The 24,133-nt window shown below is 53.1% G+C and overlaps 1 protein-coding gene across 2 annotated transcripts in view; it reads left to right on the top strand.

Moving 5' to 3' along the window:
• The window catches only part of MDGA1 (MAM domain containing glycosylphosphatidylinositol anchor 1), a 64,485-nt gene extending 46,663 nt beyond the window's left edge, over nucleotides 1-17,822 (top strand). Inside the window, exons 9-17 of one of the 2 annotated variants that reach the window (XM_025384405.1) lie at nucleotides 1,099-1,383; nucleotides 3,055-3,206; nucleotides 3,998-4,175; nucleotides 4,422-4,445; nucleotides 5,712-5,864; nucleotides 6,389-6,523; nucleotides 11,645-11,775; nucleotides 11,998-12,106; nucleotides 12,856-17,822. In XM_025384405.1, coding sequence (XP_025240190.1) covers nucleotides 1,099-1,383; nucleotides 3,055-3,206; nucleotides 3,998-4,175; nucleotides 4,422-4,445; nucleotides 5,712-5,864; nucleotides 6,389-6,523; nucleotides 11,645-11,775; nucleotides 11,998-12,106; nucleotides 12,856-12,947 — 1,259 coding nt within the window. In that variant the 3' untranslated portion in view covers nucleotides 12,948-17,822. The remainder of the gene's footprint in view (nucleotides 1-1,098; nucleotides 1,384-3,054; nucleotides 3,207-3,997; nucleotides 4,176-4,421; nucleotides 4,446-5,711; nucleotides 5,865-6,388; nucleotides 6,524-11,644; nucleotides 11,776-11,997; nucleotides 12,107-12,855) is intronic. The other variant, XM_025384406.1, reaches the window with a different exon arrangement.
• The last annotated feature ends 6,311 nt before the right edge of the window (nucleotides 17,823-24,133 follow it).

Here is a 24,133-nt window from a genome sequence, read left to right as displayed (position 1 = left end):
AGCCGGCCTGTCCCCTCTTCATCCCCTCACCCACCCCAGTCCAACCAGACCCCACCACCTACTCCTGATACCCCTAACGCTCCTTGACATCCCTGTGCTGTAGAACACGGAGGTCTGTGTTCTTTGCTGCGCTTCATCAAGTATCTCCCATCTTCATTTTCAGGGGCCCGGTGAACAAAAAGAATTACTTGATTTTGACAGGTGGAAATGGGATTTTGAAGGAGGAGGAAGGACCCTCAAGGGAAACACTGTCTGATAACAAGATGATGAAAATTACCATGTGCCGGCCGGGCGCGGTGGCTCAAGCCTGTAATCCCAGCACTTTGGGAGGCCGAGACGGGCGGATCACGAGGTCAGGAGATCGAGACCATCCTGGCTGACACGGTGAAACCCCGTCTCTACTAAAAAAAATACAAAAAACTAGCCGGGCGAGGTGGCGGGCGCCTGTAGTCCCAGCTACTCCGGAGGCTGAGGCAGGAGAATGGCGTGAACCCGGGAGGCGGAGCTTGCAGTGAGCTGAGATCCGGCCACTGCACTCCAGCCTGGGCGGCAGAGCGAGACTCCGTCTCAAAAAAAAAAAAAAAAAAAAAAAAAAGAAAATTACCATGTGCCAAACACTGTTTTAAGAGTTTTAATGCACTAACTCATTTAAACCCCCACAGCCCTATAACAGATTCTATTATCCCCCCATTTTTACAAATAGGGAAACCGAGACACGGAGAGGTTGAGTAACTTGCCTAAGTTCTCACAGAGTCAGGGCTGGGATTTGAACCCAGCCCAACTAGCTTTAGAGATTATACGCGAAATCCCTGCGTTATCCTGCATTTCATTGCTTGGGAGGGGTCCACTTAGGGCGTGACTGCAGGCCAGGTCTGGGAAGCATGGCTGGTGGGAATAGCCAGGAGGGAGTGGGTACCTGCAGGTTGGGAGGTAAGAGCGTAGCCATTGGAGGGATGTGTTGCGAGTGTGCATCCGCCCTGGGATTTTTCCTGGCGGGGGCTGACGGCAGTAGAGGTGAGCGCGTTACCTCCCCACGGGCCGCTCCTCAGGCCCCACTCGCTGGGGAGAGGCACCGCTGACCGCTGCTCCCGCCCCCAGTCCCGCCGGAGGTGGAGCCCAGTTCCCAGGACGTGCGCCAGGCGCTGGGCCGGCCCGTGCTCCTGCGCTGTTCGCTGCTGCGAGGCAGCCCCCAGCGCATCGCCTCGGCTGTGTGGCGCTTCAAAGGGCAGCTGCTGCCGCCGCCGCCTGTTGTTCCAGCCGCCGCTGAGGCGCCGGATCATGCGGAGCTGCGCCTCGACGCCGTAACTCGCGACAGCAGCGGCAGCTACGAGTGCAGCATCTCCAACGACGTGGGCTCGGCTGTCTGCCTCTTCCAGGTCTCCGGTGAGCGTCCAGTGGGTCCCTCCCCACCCACCACGCCCACCAGGGGCCAGGCTCTGCCCCAATCCCAGCCCGGGAGATTCTTTCCCTGGGTGGGCCCCTTGACCCCCTTGAAGCCCACCTACTCCAGGCTTAGCCTGGGCCTTTCCAAGACCTGCCCACGCCAAGGCCAGGCCCCGCCCTGTGCCGCTAGTATCCCAACCTGGGCCTCCCAGCCCCGCCCTCCAGGTGCAGGCCACGCCCCTCCACTCACACCCTCTCTTGAGGTTGAGGCCTTCCCCTTCCAAGGCCTGCTTATGCCTACACCTGTCCTAAGCCCCACCTATTACAGCTCAGCCCGCTTCCTGGGCGTCTGACAACTGTGCCGCTTTCAAACACAGCCTTCCCCAGGCCTAGGCTTCGCCTCTCTACCAACACCCAAACCAGGCCTAGACCCTTTCAAAACCCATCCAAGCCACGTCTAGGCTCCGCCTGCGTAAGGCATAAGCTCCACCCCTTTCAGTTTGGTCCAGTGCCAGCTTTGCGCTTCCAGCCGATCCAGCAGCAGGCAGCATTCGCTCCAGCCCCACTCCCACCAGCGTTAGAGCCCATCAAGTCCTGGCCACAACCCCATCTCAGCCCCTCCCCGCTCGTCCTTGACCCCTGAGGCTACAGATGGGGAACTGCTTCAGGGGTCTGAGGTATAGTTTAGGGGAGAGCAGACGCCTCTCAACAGCTTCTCTGGAACGTTGTTGCGGGGGCACTGGGCCAGACAGCACGCGTTTCCTGAGCTGGCACCCTAGAGGTGCAGGCCCTTCGGTGCCCAGAAACCCCTCTCAGCCCCAGCTCTTCTAGGCATTCTCAGGTGGGCTGTCAGGGGCTGCAGATGGCCATGGGTGGGTCAGAAAGAGGTGGAGGTGGTGGTGAGGGAGGCCTAGGGGAACACAGGGGGGCTGCCTGGGTTGCTGATGTCTTCCTCCATGTGGGGAGAGCCGCTTCCCTGCCAGAGCTGGTGGCAGCGCCTCTGGAGCAGAGCCTGGGGATGCCTGTCCCCCATTCCATGGCATACACAGCTTTCCCAGCAGCCCCCAGCTGACTGGGTGGCCCTTCAGCTTCTGTTTGAATCCCTCACTCAGCAGCAGGGGGATAGGACGGCAGGTCACTGGCCCTCTCCCCACCTCCCCACCATCCAGCCCTGCCAGCCAGAGGCCCCTGTGACATTTCCCACCTCCTTCCCTTCTCCCCTGTTCTCCCACACTTTCCCTGTCTCCCCACTCCTCTCTCTATTCCCCTCCTCTCCCTTACCTTTCTTTCCTCCCGATATCCCTGACCCTTCTTTGTGTCTTTCCCTCACTCTCTTTCCCCTGTCTTCCCTCATATCCCTTTTCTGTGTTTTCCTAAATTTCTCTTTACTCTGTTTTTTCTGGGCCTGCCTTTCTCTTCTCACCAATATCACCTCTTGGAATTTCCAATCTCTGTCTCCATCTCCCACTTTCCCTCCTATCCCATTCTCATTCTCCCCAATCCCCTCTTCTCCCAACATTCCCCAATCTCACAATATTCGCTTTCTCTTTGTTTCTCCATTCCCTCTCTGTTTTCCACCTCATCCTCTTCCGTTTCCCTTTCCCACACCTCCTTTCTTTGTGTCTCCCCCGCACCCTCCACGGCCCAATGCCCCCCTCCCCATCCTCTTAGCCAAAGCCTACAGCCCGGAGTTTTACTTCGACACCCCCAACCCCACCCGCAGCCACAAGCTGTCCAAGAACTACTCCTACGTGCTGCAGTGGACTCAGAGGGAGCCTGATGCTGTCGACCCTGTGCTCAACTACAGACTCAGCGTCCGCCAGGTGGGCCAAAGGGGAGGGTGGCCTGGGGGCAGGTGGAGGGTGGGGTGGCTGACCCTGGAAATGCTCATCAAGGCCAGAGGAAGGGTCAGAGGTGGGGCTCAGACACGTTGACGCTTTTAGAGAGTCTCCCTTAGGGAGAAAAGTTTTGGACATAGCAGCAAGAGATCGGAGGTTCTAGGGATCTGTCCCTTCTGGACCCAGACTCTAGGCACAGCTATGAGAATTGGGCAGGCACGGGTCTGCTGGGTTCATAGGGGAGGGAGCCAGCGCTACTCACAGAACGTAGAATCTACTCTTGGATCAAGAGCTTAAGAAGGGGTGTGGGAGAGGAGAGGGTCAGTCTCATCCAGGGGGTCTCCACCATGCAAGGCCAGGGTCTGTCTGCTGTTCTCGTGCCCAGTATGATTCCATGTGGTTCTGCTCAGCCCAAGAGGTGACTGGTGGGAGGGTAAGAGTGTGGCACTGGGGCAGACTGCCTAGGCCAGAACCCTGCTTTGTGTGAGCTACAGCAAGCTACTCTCTTTGGCCTCAGTTTCCTTATCTGTAAAATGGGGGTAATTATAATATTTTGCCTCATAGGATTGTAATTTTGAGGATTAAATGACTTAATAATGGCAGTATACTTAAAACAGTACCCCACACTTATTAATGGTTCAGTGTGTTGCTATCATCATTTTTATTATGAAGACAGCCCTGGGAGGTGGGCATGGAAGGGGTGATTGTCCTGTCTCACAGTTGAGGAAACTGAGGGGCTGACTTCCTAGGCATCTGGGAACTCCCTGTACTTACAGTTGAACCAGCACAATGCGGTGGTCAAGGCCATCCCGGTCCGGCGTGTGGAGAAGGGGCAGCTGCTGGAGTACATCCTGACCGACCTCCGTGTGCCCCACAGCTATGAGGTCCGCCTCACACCCTATACCACCTTCGGCGCTGGTGACATGGCCTCCCGCATCATCCACTACACAGAGCGTAGGTGACAGCGGTGGTGGTAGGAAGGATGGGCCCATCTCATGGCCAGGGACCCCCTCCACCATCCCCATGCGGTTCCTAAGCTTGGGGTTCCCCACCGTGTACTCTCCTACCTTGTCACTGCAGGCCAGACCCACTGGCCCCCAGTCCTGGCTCTGAGGACCCTGTCCTCTGGTCCCAAGCAGGGTATCCTCTGCAGAGCCCCACACCTCAGTTCTGACTTGGTTTCCCTGCTTGCTTTCTCAGCCATCAACTCTCCGAACCTTTCAGGTGAGACTCCCCAATCCCCCATGACTTCCCCTTCCCTTTAGGGACACAAAGCCTCTCCCGGTGAGAGAAAGGAGATAGGCTATCCTTGAGACAGTCAGAGAGAAAATGAATTCCCCCTGCGTTTCCATGGGGTACGGCCAGAGGCTAGCAGGAGAAGCAATGTTGGGCTGGAGATGTTTACATCTGGGATTATTCTGGGGTTTAAAGGCCAGGTAGGTGGGGAGAGGCTCACTGTCCCAAAAGAAAAAAGGAGAAGCTGGGCTCATCTACACCCCCTGTTGCCTGAGTCGGGGGTTCTTAGTCTGTGACCCATGGACCTCCAAGGAATCTGTGTATAGAATTCAGGCAGTCTATGAACATGGAAAGGCATACAATTAATTTCTTTTTTTTCTTTTGAGATGGAGTCTCACTCTGTTGTCCAGGCTGGAGTGTAGTGGCACAATCTCGGATCACTGCAACCTCTGCCTCCCGGGTTCAAGTGATTCTCCTGCCTCAGCCTCCCAAGTAGCTAGGATAACAGGCATGTGCCACCGTGCCCGGCTGATTTTTGTAGTTTTAGTAGAGACGAGATTTTACCATGTTGCCCAGGCTTGTCTTGAACTCCTGACCTCAGGTGATCCACCTGCCTTGGCCTCCCAAAGTGCTAGGATTACAGGCGTGAGCCATCATGCCTGGCCTCAATTATTTCTTTATTTTCCCTATCTTCTAGCAGAAATTTAACATCCCCTTCAACGATGAATGGAGGATCCAAACCACAGTAGTAAAATCAGGACCTGTGACTTTGTCAGCTGTAGAAATCCCGTGTTTTCACCTCACCTTACAGTTGTTCGAGATATCTCTAAATATCATTTATATCCATTTGTATTTCAAAACTATAGTAGTTACTAGACCTAACACTAGATCTTGTGATTTAATTAGATAATACAGAAGCCTACTTATGATTTTATAACAGATTGAAAAATATTTTGACAAAATTGATTTTCTTTATAATCCTATATATTTCATTTTATGTCTCTAAAATAATTATTCTGAGATTATCCTTAGGCTTCACTAGATGCTAGAAGGGACTATGGACAAAAAGGGTTAAGAAGTCTTGTTATGGCAACAACTTTGTTGTGGGTCCCGTATCTGGTCTTTTGAAGCCTGGAATCCTGGATGCCTTGCTTGGATGCATGGGAGCTGCCTCTGCAGGGTGGTGACAGGGCGAGGCTGGGCCTCAGGGACTGAAGAGGGTGACTCTTTGTCTCATTCCCCCATGAAATGCAGACAACACCTGCCACTTTGAGGATGAGAAGATCTGTGGCTACACCCAGGACCTGACAGACAACTTTGACTGGACGCGGCAGAATGCCCTCACCCAGAACCCCAAACGCTCCCCCAACACTGGTCCCCCCACTGATATAAGTGGCACCCCTGAGGGTGAGGACCTGGCCTGCTGCCAGAAATGGAGGATTGCTTCAGGGGGTTGTCTAGGCCCAGGGCACCCCACACTGGGGATGAAGGGAGACAACCCCAGTCTGAGGGAGACGCAGTCCTGTCCTCAGGGAGCCTCGGTCTGAGGGGAGACACAGCTCCGTTCTCAGGGAGCCCCAGTCTGAGGGAGATGCAGCTCCATCCTCAGGGAGCCCTGGTCTGAGGGGAGACACAGCCCTGATTTCAGGGATCCCTGGTCTGAGGTGAGTCACAGCCCCATCCTTAGGGAGCCCCAGTCTGAGGGAGATGCAGCCCTGTCCTGATAGAGGATCAAGAGGAAGAGGAATTACAGTAGAGCCAAGGACCCATGAGCACTGAGCAGCCTCCTGTGCTGTGCTGTGCTGTGAGGCAGGGTGCGCGGGGTAAGGCACCTCAGGTTCAGCCAGCAGAGGCTTAGGCAGAGAGGGAATCAGGTAGGAAGAGGCCCGGGTGTCTCGGGGGCTATTGGCACATCTCCCCATTCCCCACAGGCTACTACATGTTCATCGAGACATCAAGGCCTCGGGAGCTGGGGGACCGTGCAAGGTTAGTGAGTCCCCTCTACAATGCCAGCGCCAAGTTCTACTGTGTCTCCTTCTTCTACCACATGTACGGGAAACACATTGGTGAGTTGGGGGACCAGGTAGTCTCCACCAAGTGTATGCTGGAGGATGGGAGGGGAGTGGGGTCCACAGGAGGCCATGGACTGGCCCATGTGAGGTCTGAGCTTCCCCAGTTGGCTAAATGAGAGGTTCTTGGAGGGGTCTGCACAGAGAATTGGCAAGAGGAGAAGTTGAAAGCCAGCTTGTCCGAGGTTTTGAGATGATCAAGGAGTCCTGAGCCTGCAGATAGAAAAGACTCCAGCAGGGGACGGACATGGTGGCTCACACCTGTAATCCCAGCCCTTTGGGAGGCTGAGGCAGGCGGATCACCTGAGGTCAGGAGTTCAAGACAAGCCTGGCCAACATGGTGAAACCCCATCTCTACTGAAAATACAAAATTAGCGGGGTGTGGTGGCAGGTGCCTGTAATCCCAGCTACTTGGGAGGCTGAGGCAGGAGAATCGCTTGAACCCGGGAGGTGGAGGTTGCAGTGAGCTGAGATTGCACCACTGCACTCCAGCCTGGGCAGCAAGAGCAAAGCTCCATCTCAAAAAAAAAAAGACTCCAGCAGGATGAGATAGAAGTGGAGGGGATGGAGAAGACAACTAAGAGGATGCAAATACGGAGTGCCTGCCAGGTGATGTCCTGGGTGTGCCAAATCCCTGGTTGCATTAACCCTTACAGCCACCAGATGAGGGAAGTGTTACCATCCAACTCAGAGATGTCAAGCATTTGCCCAAGACCACACAGTAAGCTAGATCTGTGTGACTTCTCCAAGCCCTAAACATGAGATCGGAAGGGTGCTGCTTTGTGGGCAGTGAGAGGAAGTCCTGCTTCCCAAGTGTGGGAGTGAACATAAGGAGTACCCTTTGGCAGGCAATGGTACTGGTAGGAGTGTCACATAACCAGTGAACTCATCTGTCAGCCATCACTTCCAGAGCTCCTGCTCAGTGCCGGGTATCAGGTGCTGCAGTGAATGAGGTGGACGAGTTCCCCATCCTCTTGGCATTTACAGACAAGTGGGAGAGACAGTTATTAAATAACCCATGCTACCAGCTAGGAGTTAGTGACCCCTGCAGCAGTAGAAGGACAGGGGCCGAGACTAGTGGTAACAGGGAGACCTGACTGACTCCGCGGCATGGTCATGGGAGACTCTGCTGAGGACATGATGATTTTTTAAAAATGTTTTTGTTTGTTTACTTATTTATAGGAAAGGTAATACATTTCACAAAGGCCAAAAGGTACAAAAGGGCACATAATGCAAATGCCCTTCCATCCCAGTCCATCTGCCAAAGGTGATCAATAGACTAGATTTTAGGGCAAATTTTTGGAGATACTTTATCCAATAGAAACCAGTACATATGGCTGGGCAAGGTGGCTCACACCTGTAATTCCAGCACTTTGGGAGGCCGAGGCAGGTGGGACACCTGAGGTCAGGAGTTCGAGATCAGCCTGGCTAACATGGCAAAACCTTATCTCTACTACAAATACAAAAATTAGCCAGGCATGATGGCGGGTGCCTGTAAGGAGGCTGAGGCAGGAGAATCGCTTGAACCCAGGAGGTGGAGATTGCAGTGAGCCGAGATTGCACCACTACACTCCAGTCTGAGCGACAGAGTGAGACTCCGTCTCAAAAAAAAAAGAAAAAAGAAAAGAAACCAATACACACACATATATATTTTATATATATATATATATATATATTTCTATTTCCTCCCATTTTACACATACTGTCCTATACTTGCTCTTTCCCTCTGAATTGTACATCATCTTGGTGATCATTCCTTGTCAGTCCGCAGAAAGCATCTTCATTGTTTTCCTCAGATGTAATGGTAGAGGGAGTGACTTTAAGCAGATGTAGATCTAAGGGCTCATCATGGAGAAGTTTCCACAGCTAGGGTGATGGGTCAAGCTGAACTGATGAACAAGAATGGAGTCGGATAGAAGGTTCTGCCTCCACCGGGGCCCCCAAACCATTTGCTCAGATCTTTTGCCCATGGCTGGGTCTGGACTTCATAAGAAGCTTCTTCTAGGGTAGATGAGGGTAGATGACCAGGACTCCACCACCCTGCCCAGTCCTCTCATTTCCATTTGGCTTCCCCAGGTAGGACAACCAGTTCATTTGAGTTTACCCCATCTTTCCCAGTTTTAGCACTGGGTATGATTTATGTGGTGAATAAAGCTAGCTCTTAAAACTCAGGATTTCTCTAATACTGATGCTAAGGACAAGGCTCAAAAAAGAAAAAAAGAATGAGTGAGTTTAAAGAAAGATATTAGCACATGTGTTACATAACTTGGTCAAGATAGTGAGAGGGGAGATTGTGGAAGCATTAGCCTGGGGGTACTCGGCCCATTTGCCCACAGCCCTAGGGACCTGGAATTCTGGGGTAACTGAGGGGTGCTGGAGGAGAAGGAGGAGACCAGAACTTGGCTAAGAGTGCCCAGGCAACACCAATGCCCCCTCCCTGTCCCTTCCAGCTCAGCTCCAGCCCCCAGTGATATGAAATATCCGGCTCTGAGGGAAGGGGAATCAATCTTAGATGGTGCCCGTTGGCTGGCACTTCCCACAGACAAAGCTGTACCATCTGTGACACCAGATAGACAGACCCCCTGGTGGGAGAGAGCCACCAAATGTTACCTGCCTTGTATGAAAGGAGTTGGCTTGGACCAAGGAGAGCCAGCGAGACACAAGGTCTAGGGACAGCTGGTGCCCAGAGCTGCCAGGCAGAGTGGGAGGGGAGGAGGGAAGAGGAACTAGGATAGCAAGAAACACCCCTCCTCCATGGCAAAGCCAGGCAGAGGAGCATATTGAAGGTTCCAGGCATATGGAGGTGCCCTCACCAGCAGGGGATGGGGCCCTTGAGAGGCTGTGCCAGCACCCAGTAGAACAGGAGGTACTCACCCTGGCTTTCACAGGGCCCAAGCCCCAGTGTCTTCCAGGATCCTCACCAGCCCCAAAGAAATGACTTTCTCTTCTCCCTCCTGGAGATATGCCCGCTGTCCCCATCCCTCTGGGATCTAGCCTCAGTTCCCATACCATTTCTTCCTCCTCCACTACCCTGCCCCAAGGAACCTGATGCGGAAGCCTGCTTTTTCACCATCCCCTTCCCTCAGCACCCATCAGCTCCAGTGTACCCCCTGCTCAGGGGCTTCCTGATATCCCTTTACAGAGGACATCCACGGCCCAAGACCCCCAACTTTCCGTTTGAAAAGGGCCTGCTCAGGCTCAGTGGCTCATGCCTGTAATCCCAGTGCTTTTGGAGGCCAGGAGTTCTAGACCAGCCTGGGCAACATAGGGAGACCCCCATCTCTACTAAAAAACTTTAAAAATTAGCCGGGTGTGGTGGTGCATGCCTACAGTCCTAGCTACTTGGGAGGTTGAGGTGGGAGGATTATTGAGCCCAGAAGTTTGAAGTTGCAGGGAGCCATGATTGTACCACCAAGACCCTGTCCCCACCCCCCACCCCCCGCAAAAATAATGAGCTTTGCTCAGTACACTCCTCCATATCTTTCTTGCCACATCTAAAACCATACAGAGCTGTATGCTGGTGCCTGGATAGACTCCAGTTTTCCAGCCTCTGGACTTTTGCTCAGCCTATTCCCTCTGCTTAACATGCCTTCTTACCACATTCCCCTGGCCAAATTCTTCCCATTCCTCAAGGCCTGTCGAAAACACCCTCCTCCAGAAGAGTTCCTAGGTTTGAGCTGGGAGCCCTCTATCCTTCCTGTGAACTCTGAGTCCTTAATGTACAGCTCCCCAGGCCCAGATCACTCTCTGCTCTGTGGTATGGTAGTCCCTGGGATTCACATCTTCTCTTCCCTATTTGACTCCTGCAGGAAGGTCTGTGTCAAAATTCCTAGAAGTTCCCAATAGTTAAATTCTAAATGAAGAATTTTCCATAACTCTCATCAAGGACTTTCATAGAATCTCAGAGTTGGAAGGACCTCAGGGTTCATGAAGACCAAATCCTATCAATCATTCATTTATTCATCCATCTATTCATTCACTTAACTAATTGAGCACCATTATATGCTAGGCAGTGTTCTAGGACACTAGGACAAGACAAAGACCCCTGCTCTTGAAGAGCTTACAGTCTACTGGTGCCAAGCCTTATAAAGAAAAGAATGCAGAAAAAAGAATAGAGAGCTCTTTTACATGGGATGGTCAGGGACTTCCTTGAGGGAGGGAAGAATGTTCCAGGCTGGGGCAACATCACAAGCAAAGGCCCTAAGGCAGGCCTCAGGTATTGAAAGAAAAGCAAGGAAACCAGTTTGCTGTACCCGAGTGGAAGCCAGGAAAGAGTGGCGGCAAATGAGATCAGAGAAGCTGACAGCGTCCAGATCAGGTGTGGAAGTCCAGGAAAGGATGGCGATGGGAAGCCTCAAAGGGGACTGAGCAGGGGGGTAACGTGACTGGAGACAGGGGTCCCCTCCACAGCACCCCTGCTGGATAGTCCTGTCCAAGGACAGGATGCTCCCCCAAGACAGCCCACTCTTTTGCTGGGCAGATCTCATACATCCAGGGTCTTCCTTAGATGGAGTTCAAATCTGCCTCCTGCAAGCTTTCACTTGCTGGTATTTATTCTACCCCATGGGGAATGCAGAGCATGGACGATCACACAGACTGTCCCTTCTGGCCTTCTCTCTCCTAGGGCCTTACTGGACCCAACATACTCCTCTTGCCAACTGGATATTAAACGTTTCAAAACCCCTTCATCTACCTCCACAAGTCATGTACTGCCAACAGGGACACACTGTTTTCTTTGGAAATCCTGCTGTGTGCCCAGACAGAGGTCCCACTGCCCTGGGACAGCTCCCTTGTCTAGAGGGGAAGGGTAGGGTGTGTGTGCGTGTGTGTGTTTGTGGGTGGGGAGATTAGCTGATTAGCAGGGCAGGACAGAAGGACAGAAATGAAAGAAAATTTGCAAGTCATCCTGATGAACTGAAATCCTGCTGAAGTCTTGTTTCCCACATTGAGGGTGTCCCTGCAGGAATGGGACATTGCACCCAGCTGGGCATGGGGAGGAGGTCCTGTCAACAGGGACAGGGCTGTAGGATGTGGTGGGAGAAGAGGGCTTGGTAAATGTGAAAAGGTGAGGGTGCCCTGGCCAGATCTCACTGCCGACTGTCTTCACACCCACCACAGGCTCCCTCAACCTCCTGGTGCGGTCCCGGAACAAAGGGGCTCTGGACACGCATGCCTGGTCCCTCAGTGGCAATAAGGGCAATGTGTGGCAGCAGGCCCATGTGCCCATCAGCCCCAGCGGGCCCTTCCAGGTGAGTCCGCAGGGCCCAGAGGACCTTCCCCAGCTTCGGTGGTTGCTGTGGCCAGGAAGCACTTAGGAAAGCCTTGTCCTTCTTCCTGGGGGCTAAGGATGGAAAGAGTCAGGCTAGGGGGAACTTCCAGGTAGATTAAGGGGAAAGGTGGGTTGGGGGAGCGCTCTGGTCCCCAGCAGAACCTCCTCAACCCTTGCTCCCTGCTTTCTGACCCCACCCCAGATTATTTTTGAGGGGGTTCGAGGCTCAGGCTACCTGGGGGATATTGCCATAGATGACGTCACACTGAAGAAGGGGGAGTGTCCCCGGAAGCAGATGGATCCCAATAAAGGTGCAAGATGGGAAGGAGGTGGGGGAGCTGAATCTGGCGGGAGCTGTGTGTGGAGGGGGTTCCTGTCTGTTGGGGGAGGGTGTTTGTGTCTGAATAGGGGTTCAGAATGTCTGAGTGATGGGAATCATGTGGCTCTGACGGTGTAAGGGTGTGCCCCACCCTCACTCAGGCTGTGTGCATGTGTAAACAATGAGAAGCCCACCCTCATGGTGAGCCTACTGACCTGTTCATGGTATCAGAGCGCCTCCTGTGCCTGTGTCTGAATACATCTGTGCATACCTCGGGCTCCAGAGGTGAACGTGCGCCTTCCAGGGCCAGAGGTTTCCAATACTAACAGCTCCCACTTACTGAGCAATTACTGTGTACCAGGCAAGGCACATAAACTTGTATATGCACGTTTCACTTACCTCACAACAGTTAATCCTCACAACGGTCGTTTGGGGTAGCACACACCGTTGGACCCATTTTACAGGTGAGGAAACTGAGGCCCACTGAGGTTAAGTAAATTGTTCCGAGTCTTAGTGAACCCGAAGCCTGGCAGGCTGAGCTAACCCCCACTTCACCCCACGCCATCTCATATCTGTGCTGTGAGTTTGTCTGTGTGCACTGAGGCCAGTGCGCACCCTCAGGCCCTCCAAAGAGGTGGGTAGAGTAACAGTGCCCTGATGCTGCCGACCTGCCTGCCACTTCCTGCCCCTGCCAGAGCTGACCAGAGCCCTGGCCTGTCTCCTCTTTCTTTCCTGTTGCAGTGGTGGTGATGCCGGGCAGTGGAGCCCCCTGCCAGTCCAGCCCACAGCTGTGGGGGCCCATGGCCATCTTCCTCTTGGCGTTGCAGAGATGATGAGAGCTGTGTGGGCCCCCCCGCAACTTTGCCCCCGGCACACCAAAGTGTCCACATTGTACCAAAGACTGACCCCTGCCAGCTGGGGTGCCCAGGGGCAGGGCCGGCCTGCCAGGGAGGGGGCCTGCATTGGCTGCAAGGATGAGCAGAGGACAAGGACAGAGGCCAGGCACTGAGGCCCTGCAGACAGCTGTTCCACATGCACACACGCACACACTCATGCTCTCACACACAGAGATATATTAAAGCACAAGTTTCTATCTGACCTGCCAGCACCTTCTTTACTGCAAAGACAGGGGACTTGCCTGAATGGCATCTGCCAACCCAGGGACCTTGGCGCAACATGGGCCTTGTCCTTGCTGCACTCGTGGTGTGTTTCTGACTTTCCCCTGTCCCCTAACTCAAGGCCGAACTCCAGCCTGGTGGCTTTGCCAGAAGGGAGCCAGAAGTGGGGCAGACATGGAGCCCCTCCCTTGGTCAGACTCTGGGACTCCTGAGATGGGAGAGGCAGGGATCAGAGGCGGAACAGGTGGGACTTTGCGAGCTCTGTGAATGTCCCACGTCCAGGGGACAACCAGGAAGGTAGGGCACCTGCTGCACACAACTCTGTCCAGAGTAAGCACTGGATGGTGGAGACCACAGGTCACCCCAGATCCCCTGACCTATTTCTGGGACACCATATTTCCCTCCTCAGTGTGCGCCCTTTGAAGGGCCCCAGCACAGGGTCTTGGGCCTGGGCAGTCTGAAGACTGACACCTTCCCCACTCCACCCCACAAGCAGTGGGACTCCTGAGAACACGGTTCCCTCCTAGCCTCAGCCCCCAGCTGGGTCTCAGAGGAGCTGGGGGAGTGGTGGCCAGCCCATTTTCTGGGGTGAAGCTTGACTTTGAGAAAGGCAGAAGGGAAGTCCTGCTTCTGTGATTAGGTGCCCCCATATCAGACAGTGAATTTGAAAGTGGAGAGAGGCCTTCCTTTCTTATCTACTTGGCATGAAAGGGTGCCCTGGGTAGGAGGGTATGTGCAGGGCAAAATGCCAAAAAGCACTGTCTAGTCAAAAGTTCCCTTCTCCACCCAGGGGCAGTGAAGGAGGAGGGGCTTATAGAGCTGGGATTGGTGGAGGGAGCAGGAGCCAGTCCCCTTAGTCTCTGGGAGCTGTGAAAGGGCTCCCTGTCCTTGGGTCCTGGGTTAGGCGCCTGAGATTGACATGATGGGATCTAGATCTTTCCTCCTTGACATCACCCCTGAGCCCCCACCCAGCCGTCCATGGGAGAGAGAAGGCCCAGCCCCCTCTAGAATGAGTCTTTACGCATGCGTGCATATGTGTGTATGTGTGTGTGCCCGTCTGTGTCTAGGTACCACCGTGGGCACCTCGTTGAGCAGGAGTGTGTGCAAACACAGGTCTGTGTGTGCAGTCACACATACTGGCCTGTGAGACTGGATGGAGACCCAGTCGTTTCTGTGAGTGTCCGTGTACATCAGTGTGTGTGTCCATCTTCCTGAGTGATGTGTTTGCTTGTAGGGTGCTGGCTGAAGAGACCCTGGCCAGCCCTGTTCTGTAGTCTCAGGCTGCCTGCGATGGCCTGAAATTCCACCTTTCATCCCCTGTGAATGACAAAGAACTTACAGATGACCATATTGAACGCAAGCACCTTTGGTGAGGAGCGGCACAGGGCTCCTCCTGGAGCATTTGTTGGGGACAGCTGCAGAGAAGAGGCCTGGAACTCGGGCAGCACTGCAGCGCCAGGCGGCAGGCGGGGAACCGAGGCAAAGGCTGCCCATCTCCTCCCCCTGCCAGGCCTGTGTGATCATTATCACCAACAGCTGGTGGGTGGCTGGGCCAGGATGTAGTGGGGCCTTCTGATGCCTGATCAGCATGGCTGCCTTCCTGGCCCAGTCAAGGCCTCTGTCCGAAATGAGTCGCTCCAGGTTCTCAGCATACACTTCCATCGCGTCTGTCGGGTATTGTTCCTTAATTGTCCCATCTGTGCGGAGTCTGTTGCCCCAACTAGACTGTGAGCTCCTCCTCAGAGCCTTCCAAGTCCTCCCTCCACCTCCACCGCCTCCCGCTCGTGCCCAGCACAAGTGGGCCTGGTGTGGAAACCACTCCATTGCCCAGTGGAATGGATTCTGTAATGAGTGGTTCCTGGCCTCGCCTGCGGAATAGAATCACCAGAGTGATTCTATTAAAAAGCATTGCTGCTTGGGTCCCACCTCAGAGGCTCTGATTTCACTGGGCTGGAGCACAGTCGGACATCAGAAATGTTGAAAGGCTCCTCAGGTTCTCCTGACAGCAGGAACCACTGGCCTGGCACCTCCTGGGTGCTTCCTCTGTGCCCTCGCTGGGGTAGGCATTGGAGCACCAGAGATGAATAGCCCCAAGTGCTTCCTCTTTGGGGTTCCTAAGGCACCCTGTGCCTGCTTCCCTCTGAGACCTTCCAGTCCATCTGCCCCGCAACCCTGGCTACTCCAACGGGGGACTTGTCTCCCTGGTTCCCCTCAGGATCCATACAGCCTGCCGCGGTAAAGGTGCTCAGTACATGTTGGCTGGGCTGAACTGCATACATATGGCCCCCAGATTCCTGGTCTTTATGGGTGGAGGGCACAAGGTGGGGGGGGCGAGGGGATGCTGCTGGAGGTCTCAGTGGGTGCAGACAGCCCTGCCTGGAGGATGGCTTGACCCGGGGTTGACAGAGTGTGCTGAAACGCTGAGGTCCCCACGTGTGAATGGGTGAGGTTGATGTGTATGTCTGTGTGTGCCAGCAGGTGGGTGGGGGATGTGGGTGTCAGTGTATGCCAGCGGGCACTGTGAGTGTCTAGGCACGTGCTGGTCTGTGTGTGTGCGCGTGTTCCTCAGCGGAGATGAGTGGCTTTGTGTATCACCAGGTGACTTGTCAGTGTCAGTGTCTGTGTGTGCCTGTGAGCCAGCATCTCTGTATCAATGTTGCTCATGCTGTGTGTCTTCGTGTGCCACGGTGTGTCAGTGTCTATGTGTTGATGGGTGGCCCATGAGTGACCCCCGCCAGGGGAGACAAGGCTGGCTGGATCCAGCACATCTCCCCAGTGGCAGCCTCGCCCTCTGGGTCAGGGTGACTGAGGCATTTTGTGGCCTTAAAATGGGGTGTTAGTCCTCAGGGTGCTGGGGCCCTTCCATCCCTTGTCCCCTTCATGTTGGTGAAAAGGACTCCGGGGGCCAAGTGCTGTAGAGCAGCTTATGAAAGTCTCAGCTTGGCTATCCTGCCCTTGGGACCACAGACGGACTCCTAGGGTGCTGAGTGAAGCCTGAAGACCAAGCCCTCTCCTCCTGGAATGCTCCTTCCACCCCTGCCTCTTGGAGATGGGCCTGACACCTCTTTCCCATTCATTCTCCTTTTGCCTGTGCTCTGGGAAAGCCCCTGGCTCAGGCTGTCAGAGTGAGGATGGACCTCAAAAGTTTGAACCCCTCGTGCAGATGAAGAAGCTGAACCCCAGAGTGGGGAAGGGGAGTGGCCCAAGATCACACGGCTAGTTTGAGTAGAGCCAGTCTTGGGAGAGCCAGGTACTACAGCCCTGGGGGTGTCACACCACTTATCACTGCCCCTGAGGTCTCCTGCCAAACGGGTGCAGGGAGTTTGGCTAACAGTCCTGTCTCCGGGGTGCCGGTGGGGATGTTATAGATGTTGCTGGGATCCCACCCTGGGAGAGATGCTATCTCCCGGCTCTACATTCTGGCCTCTCATCCCAGGCTGCAGACCCTTCTGCCCCATGGCAGGCCTGGGTGCCACACAGAGGTGGCCACCCTCCCACCAGTGTCTGCAGCTGCCGCCCCTCTCCCAGGCCCCCAGAGAGAAGAGACCCTGTTTCCCCTCCTCTCCCCGTGACTTCACAAGAGCTCAGGCTAGGAGTGCAGGTCAACATGTCCTCATGTGCTCATCCTCTTCACTTCCCCAAAGACCAGGAGGGTTGCGGGTGGGGCGTGCAGAATCCTTGTGTTTTTTCTCGCTGGGCAGCTCGAGGGACTGGGGAGTATTCCCAGGGCCTTTCCTCTGCTCTGGAGAGTCCCTGCAGAGCCACTGACTGAGGCTGGGTTCAGGGTTCAGGGTTCAGGGGAGTCCTCCATGCTTCCAAAGGCCGGGAAGCACCTGCCTCTCTATCGAGTCAGTGCTGTGCGTGTGTGTCCGAGAATGTGGTGTGTGATGTGTGGAGTGTGCGTGTGTGTGTGTGTTGGGGCAGAAGGACCACTCTTTCCTGGGGATCCCTTGACCCTTATAACTAGAAGGGACGTTAGGGAGCATCTAATCTGGTGCCCCCATTGTACAGGCGAGGTCCAGAGGGATGACATCTGCCCACCCCACCCCTTGCCCTCTCGTTGCCTGCACTCATTTCCCAGGGACCCTCCTAGGATAGGAATGCCCTCCTTCCTAGCGCCCTCCCACCCTCCTGCCAGCCACCCACATAATCACCATCTCAGCCCAGCTCTGGTGGTCCTCTAGGCCCCAGTGGTCTCCATGCATCCTTCCTGCCCCAGAGTAGCCAGCTCACCAAGGCCTTTATCCTGAGCCCAGGAGAAGGGGCAGGGAGGGAAGGGGCTGCTCCAGCCCTGAGGCCTCAAAGACGGGAGAAAAGCCAAAACTCCTCATGCCCAGGCCCACATGTCTGACCACCCCAGCCCACCCCACCACCAAGGTAAAAGCACAACAGGAGACCCCCTTATTAATGGGTGAAATGTATTGGGGTTGTTTTTTTAGTCACACGACCCCGTCCTCACCCCTTTGCCTTGCTGTCTGTCTCCACCCCAGCCTGTGTTCCCCATTTGCCTCTCTTTCACCTCCAAGCCCCCAAATGTAACCTCTAGTTGCGGACGCGGTTGTTCTATCAATAAAGCTGCAGTGTTCTAGCGCTCAGCGTCAGCCGTGTGTGTTGGCTGGGCAGAGTGGGCCAGGGTGGGGGCCGGGGCACTGGAGGGCTCCTCTCAGCTCCCTGGGGGCGGCCTTTCTTCTCTTTGGCACCTGTCGACAGGGATCCTGCTCTGTGGCCTGGACAGTGAGGACCTGCATCCTGGTCTGCTCCCAGCGAACTTGTGTCCTCATTCGTTTGCTCATTCAGAAAATACCAACCAAACACTGCCTTTGTGGAAGCCCCTGTGTAATGGGAGAGATGGACAGTAAGCTAATAACAACACCAAGACACATATAATGATGTGTACAGTGAGGGCTGGGAAGGGAAATTGGTGCTATGAAAGAAGGTAAGAGGAGGGTTCTTACTTGGGTTGGGGCTTCAGGGAAGATTTCTCTAAGAGACATTTAGGAGAGACAGAATGATTGGAGTTAGCCTGTTGGGGCTGGAGAGGCTTCTGAGCAGAGGGAACAGAATGTGCAAAGGCCAACAGGGCCCAAAAACTCAGAAGGCTCAAGGAAGGGGAGTAAGAGCAAAGGAGGAGGAATAAGGTTGGTATAGTGGTTGAAATGCCCTTTTCCCTTCTCGGCACCCAACCCTACCATCCCTCCTACACGCTTGGAGTCCCTTCCCTCTTAATCTCTATTCTGGCCCTATAGACCAAACCCTGCACCCTACTTGGGGCTGCCTCCCTTATTCACCACCAGCTAGCTGCATTCTTGCACTAAAATCAAGTTATGCCAGCCTTTCCCTTTACCCCAGACCTCTCAGAATTCTAGAATTTCAGAGCTGGGAGGTCCTTAAAGGTCACTTATTTCAACCATCTACTCCTATATTATAGGAGAGATGGGCTTGCCAAGGTCATGGGGATAGGCAGTGATGAGCATTTGCAAAGTGCCCCAAGTCAAGGGTGTGGGTGTCATGATGTGGACTACATCATATCAGGTGAATGATGGGAGGAGTCTTTCAGGTTACAGTGATTCGGGTAGTTGATTGGGTAGTTTCACTTCCATGTTCCAGATGGGGAAACTGAGGCTTAGATGACAAGACCAAGGGCTCCCTCTCCCTACCACCTAAGTTTTATTGGCCCTCATGTTGGGTAACTTCTTGTTGCCACACCTGGCCTTTCTCTTCTAATAGAAGAGAAAGGGACTAAAGGACTCACCACTGCTGTAAGTTGGCTCCTTGAGCACAGGAAGAGAAATCCGGTCAAGCTCACTCAAGTGCAGGAGCATTATTGTGAGGACAGACACAGTGAGGGGGAAGAGCACTCAGAAATCCAAACAGGAGTTGCAACAGGGATGGTTTTCCTGAACCAGATGGGCATTTTGGATTCAAGGTAGCTCCAGGATCATCGTCTACAGAAACTGCTGGTGCCTCACCTGTGGTAGAATAAAGATGCCTGCAAATCCCTTGTTATCCTTTCTGTAGACAGGCAGAGTCTAATTCCCTTCCTGTTGAATATGGGTTGCTCTTAGTGCCTTGTTTGTGCAATAGAATGTGACATACTGAGTTGAAGATGCCTTGGAGCTTCAGCTCAGGCCTCTTGGAACGTTCTCTCTGGAAGCCCTGAACTGCCACATAGGATGTCCTCTGAGTTGCTCTGAGACCACCACGCTGGAGGAGCTCCGGCTGACCATCCCAGCTGAGTCCAGCCTTCCAGTCATCTCCACCAAAGCACCAGAAGATATGAGAGTGCAGCCGCCTCAGACCTTCTAGACCAGCCCAACTTTCACCTGAATTGCTCAGTCAAGCTCTGTCCAAATTCCTGACCCATCGTCATGGGATATAATAAAATAGTTGTTTTAAGCCCCTGCGGTTGGGAGTAGTTTGTGACAACAGCAATAGATGACCACCCTGGCATGACTCAGTCACTCGCCAGCATCTGCTGCTGCTTTTTGTCCACACAGTTCCTCTCCTGAGTCATGGTGTCTGCTTCCTCATAACTTCAGCTTTCCAGGCATCATGACCTCTCCAACTCAACTCTCCTTCATGGCCTTCTGGTGGCAGCTGCCAGCATTCACTGACTCAGCCGCTCAGGATAATGGGCTGATTTGACGGGCCCCCATTTCAGGTCCAGCCACACATACATCATTGGGCAACCTGTGGGTTGGCTGCCCTTGAGTCAGATGCCACCCTGATCCAACCAGCTGGGCTGGAGGAAGGGGTCATGGACATGAAACAAGGCTACCTGGGGGCTGCCATTTCTAGGCAGCTTGTGGGTGGACCCACTTAGGAGGGGCAGGAAGCTGGCAGGCACCGAAAACGCACCTCCTTGCATCTTCCCTCTTTCTCCCCTCCTCTAGTGGCCATTCATTCCCAGGGGCACAGTAATGCAGTGTATGTCCCATGAAAGTTCTCCAAGTGACCCTGTCCAAGGGCAGGTCCCATTGCAAACTGTACAGGTAGGCCAGGTAACTTGCAGCAACCGAGTCCTGTGTTATCAGGACTTTGACATATATATTTTTAAAGAACATAGCCAATTTATTTAGTTTATTTTTATTTATTTATTGTTTAAGACAAGGTCTTGTCCTGTCACCCAGGCTGGACTACAGTGACACAATCTTGGCTCACTGAAACCCCCACCTCCCAGGTTCAAGTGATTCTCATGCCTCAGCCTCCCAAGTAGCTGGGATTACAGGCATGTGCCACCATACCTGGCTAATTTCTGTATTTTTAGTAGAGATGGGTTTTCACCATGTTGGCCAGGCTGGTCTCAAACTCCTGGCCTCAAGTGATCTGCCCGCCTCAGCCTCCCAAAGTGTTGGGACTATAGGCGTGAGCCACCGTGCCCGGCCAGGACTCTGATATTTTTATTTTCACGTTACAGATCAGCAAAGTGAGGCTCAGAAAGGTGATGTGGTTACCCTAGCTCAGAAAATTCAGAAGAGGAAGAACCTAGAGGGAGATCTAGGTTTGCGACTTCTGGTGTGATGTACATTCACATCAGCCAGAGTCCCTCCTCTTTTTCCTCTCCTTGGGGATCACTCTGCTTTTCCCACCAGCTCTTTCCCAGGGGCTGGGAGAAGCAGGCCCTTTCTCTGTGAGGCTCGGGCTGCAGTCCTTTGCTTCAGATGGAGACCATGCCTGTTCCTGCTTTTCTATTTCTAGCTGCCTGACCTTTTTGCATGTCCTTTGTTGAAAGCTACTGTAACAGCTTTTTAGAAAGGGGTTGGGTATAGATAAATCCAAGAAAAAAGTCGAAACTCTCCTCCTTGAAGTCACCCCAAACCCAGGTGGAGGCATCCTTCCATACCGCTTCTTGAACCGCCGCTCCCAAATTCATCTTTCCTGGGCATGCGGCCCCGTCAGCGCCCAGAGTGGTTTCCTGTTCTGAGGTCCACTTGGCAGGGCCCCCCGAATGCAAATCCTACCACTGCATCCATCACCCTGTCTTGTCAGCTGTTTGATCTTCTCTAAAGATGTTCTGAATTGCCCATTTTTCTCGGGTCCCCTGGGGCCAGCCACAGCTCAGCAGAGTGGACTCGGCACTCTGTGAGTCCTCATTCCATCTATATACGCTGCCCTCCCTAAGCAGAGTCCCTCTCTGTCACCCCCCGAGCCGTTCCCCCAGAACCACCTGCTGGTTCACTCTCATCTGAGAGGCGGTGAGAAATAGAGTAAAACATGAGTCAGAGAGGCTGAGAGTGCCGAACATCCACACAGTGGGAGTCTCTGCTGCCATTTAAAGATGTCCATAATATATTGTCGAGAGAGAATGGCAGATTAGAAAGCGCATGCCTGTTACTATCTTTTTTATATAATAACATCTGTGTATATATGAGCATATGCATTTTTTTGGTCTGAAAGACTATTCACTGCAATGTGAATAGTAGTTATCTCAGTAGTGAAATTTCAGATGCTTCTGACTCACATCTTTAGGTTTTCTGTATTGCCTGAATATTTTTACATGAACATGTATTATTTTTAATAACCAGGGAAAAAAAATATATTTTCTCAAGAAAATAAAAGCCAGAAGTCATCAAGGACTATAGATTAGAAATAAAGGTCACTTTCTGTTCTTAGCATTATTTTTATAACTGTACATCACAGAGTTTGGGAAAGGGCTTTGAACTTGAAATCTTTTCCTGCTGATTTATTCAAGTAAAAATGCTCATGCAGTGGAGGAGGAGGGGGGAAGAATTGGGTTGAGTTTACCAGGGCCAAGGAGGAGGGGATGTTGAGCCAAGCTTTGAATAACAGAAATTCCAAAGAGAAGAAGAACACAACCTCCAGCAACAAACACTAACATTTAGTGTTATATCTGATGCCCATACAGTGTGTGCGACTGTGTGTGCACGAGTATGCTTGTATGCTTGCACACGTGTGAGTGTATGTACATGCCCACACATGTAAGCCTGCGGCAGCCTTGACCATGTAATAAATTATGAAGCAAGTGGCTAATTGAGATGCCCATGGTCAGCGGTTGCTGCAGTCAGAGTGGGAAGGACCCAAGAAAGTATAAAAACTACAACTCCTCTGCCTGCCCAACTCCCCACCTTCCTCCTCAGCCTCTCTTGTCCTCACCCAGACTCAGGGCGCAGGAGGGGTAACTGAGGCGTAGAGCGAGGGAAGCAGCAGGGAAGAGGACCTGGTCAGTCAGAACTCCTGTGTTCTGTCACTATCTGAGGCCTCCCTTTCACCCTCTCCCTCTTTTGACTCAAGAATCCCAGGTCCGGCCGGGCGCGGTGGCTCAAGCCTGTAATCCCAGCACTTTGGCAGGCCGAGGCGGGTGGATCACAAGGTCAGGAGATCGAGACTATCCTGGCTAACATGGTGAAACCCCGTCTCTACTAAAAATACAAAAAACTAGCCGGGCGCAGTAGCGGGCGCCTGTAGTCCCAGCTACTTGGGAGGCTGAGGCGGGAGAATGGCGTGAACCCGGGGGGCGGAGCTTGCAGTGAGCCGAGATCGCGCCACTGCACTCCAGCCTGGGAGACACAGTGAGACTCCGTCTCAAAAAAAAAAAAAAAAAGAATCCCAGGTCCCTGGAACCCCCCAAAAGCAGGAGAGAGGGGGAAGAATCAGTCAACTGAGGATCAATATTCTGGACTACTAGTTAGTAAACCCAAATACGCATTTAAAAATTAAAGAATAAGCCCTCCCATGTGCACAGCTCTTCCAAGTTTACACTGATTTCTCCTTTTACCCTCTCACTATCCCTGAGAAGACGTCAATAATGCCCACTTTACAGATGGGGAAACAGGCTTAGGAAGAGGAATTTGCCTACGTTCACACAGCTGAAAGGCTACAGGTGGGACCAGGAGCTGGTCTCTTAACCGACCACCTGGTGAGCTTTCCATAGCTACCTTTATGTCTTTAAAAAAACATGTTTCAAAAGTAATATTAACCAAGCACCATGTGTTCATTAGGGGGAAATACCTAAGGGAAGAATAATGAAAATCACAGTGCTTTCAGATGAAGTTAGGGAGGTCCTGAGTGGGGGGTGGGTGATGGGCGGCTGCCAGAAGGAATGGAGCTCCCCTTGGCAGCACCCAGGGCTTTTTCCTGGAGCTAGTCCAGAAATGGGTGCTGGAGGCAGCAGGTGGGTTCTGAAGAGGCTATGTAGAGACGGACATTGGCAAAGAGGAGCCTGGTTAACAGTACAGGCCTCAGAGCCTCACAGACCTGGATTTGAATCCAGGCGCTTTCCTCCACTTACTAGCTGTGTGACCATGGACAAGTTACTAAACCTCTCTAAGCCTGAGTGTTTCTCTCCATCTGTAATGTGAGAATGAGAGTAAGGATGAAATGAGATAACTTATCTAAAACACTTGGCACAGTTGCTGATGCAGAATAGGTGATTAGCAAGTGTTAACTCATCGTCGTCGTCATCAACATCATCATCATTGTTATTTGGAAGGGCAACATTTAAAGCACCTGCCGGGCATGGTGGCTCACGCCTGTAATCCCAGCACTTTGGGAGGCTGAGACAGGCGGATCACTCGAGGTCAGGAGTTCGAGACCAGCTTGACCAACATGGCGAAATCCTGTCTCTACTAAAAATATAAAATATAAAAATTAGCCGGGTGAAGTGGTGGGTGCCTGTAATCCCAGCTACTCAGGAGGCTGAGGCAAGAGAATCGCTTGAACCTGGAAGGCGGAGGTTGCAGTGAGCCGAGATCGCACCACTGCACACAGCCTGGGCGACAGAGCAAGACTCCCATCTCAAAAAAAAAAAAAAAGGAAAAGAAAAAAAAAAAAAGCAAGCACCTAAGAGCCCACTGCAGCTTGTTCACAGATGTGAAAACCTGGGTATCCGTGGGCTGAGAGTGGGAAGAAACTCCCCTTTCCCCATGGCTGGGCCAGTCCCC

Source organism: Theropithecus gelada, chromosome 4 (genome assembly GCF_003255815.1).
Source record: "Theropithecus gelada isolate Dixy chromosome 4, Tgel_1.0, whole genome shotgun sequence".
Classification (NCBI taxonomy): Eukaryota; Metazoa; Chordata; class Mammalia; order Primates; family Cercopithecidae; genus Theropithecus; species Theropithecus gelada.
This window is presented reverse-complemented; position numbering and strand designations above follow the sequence as displayed.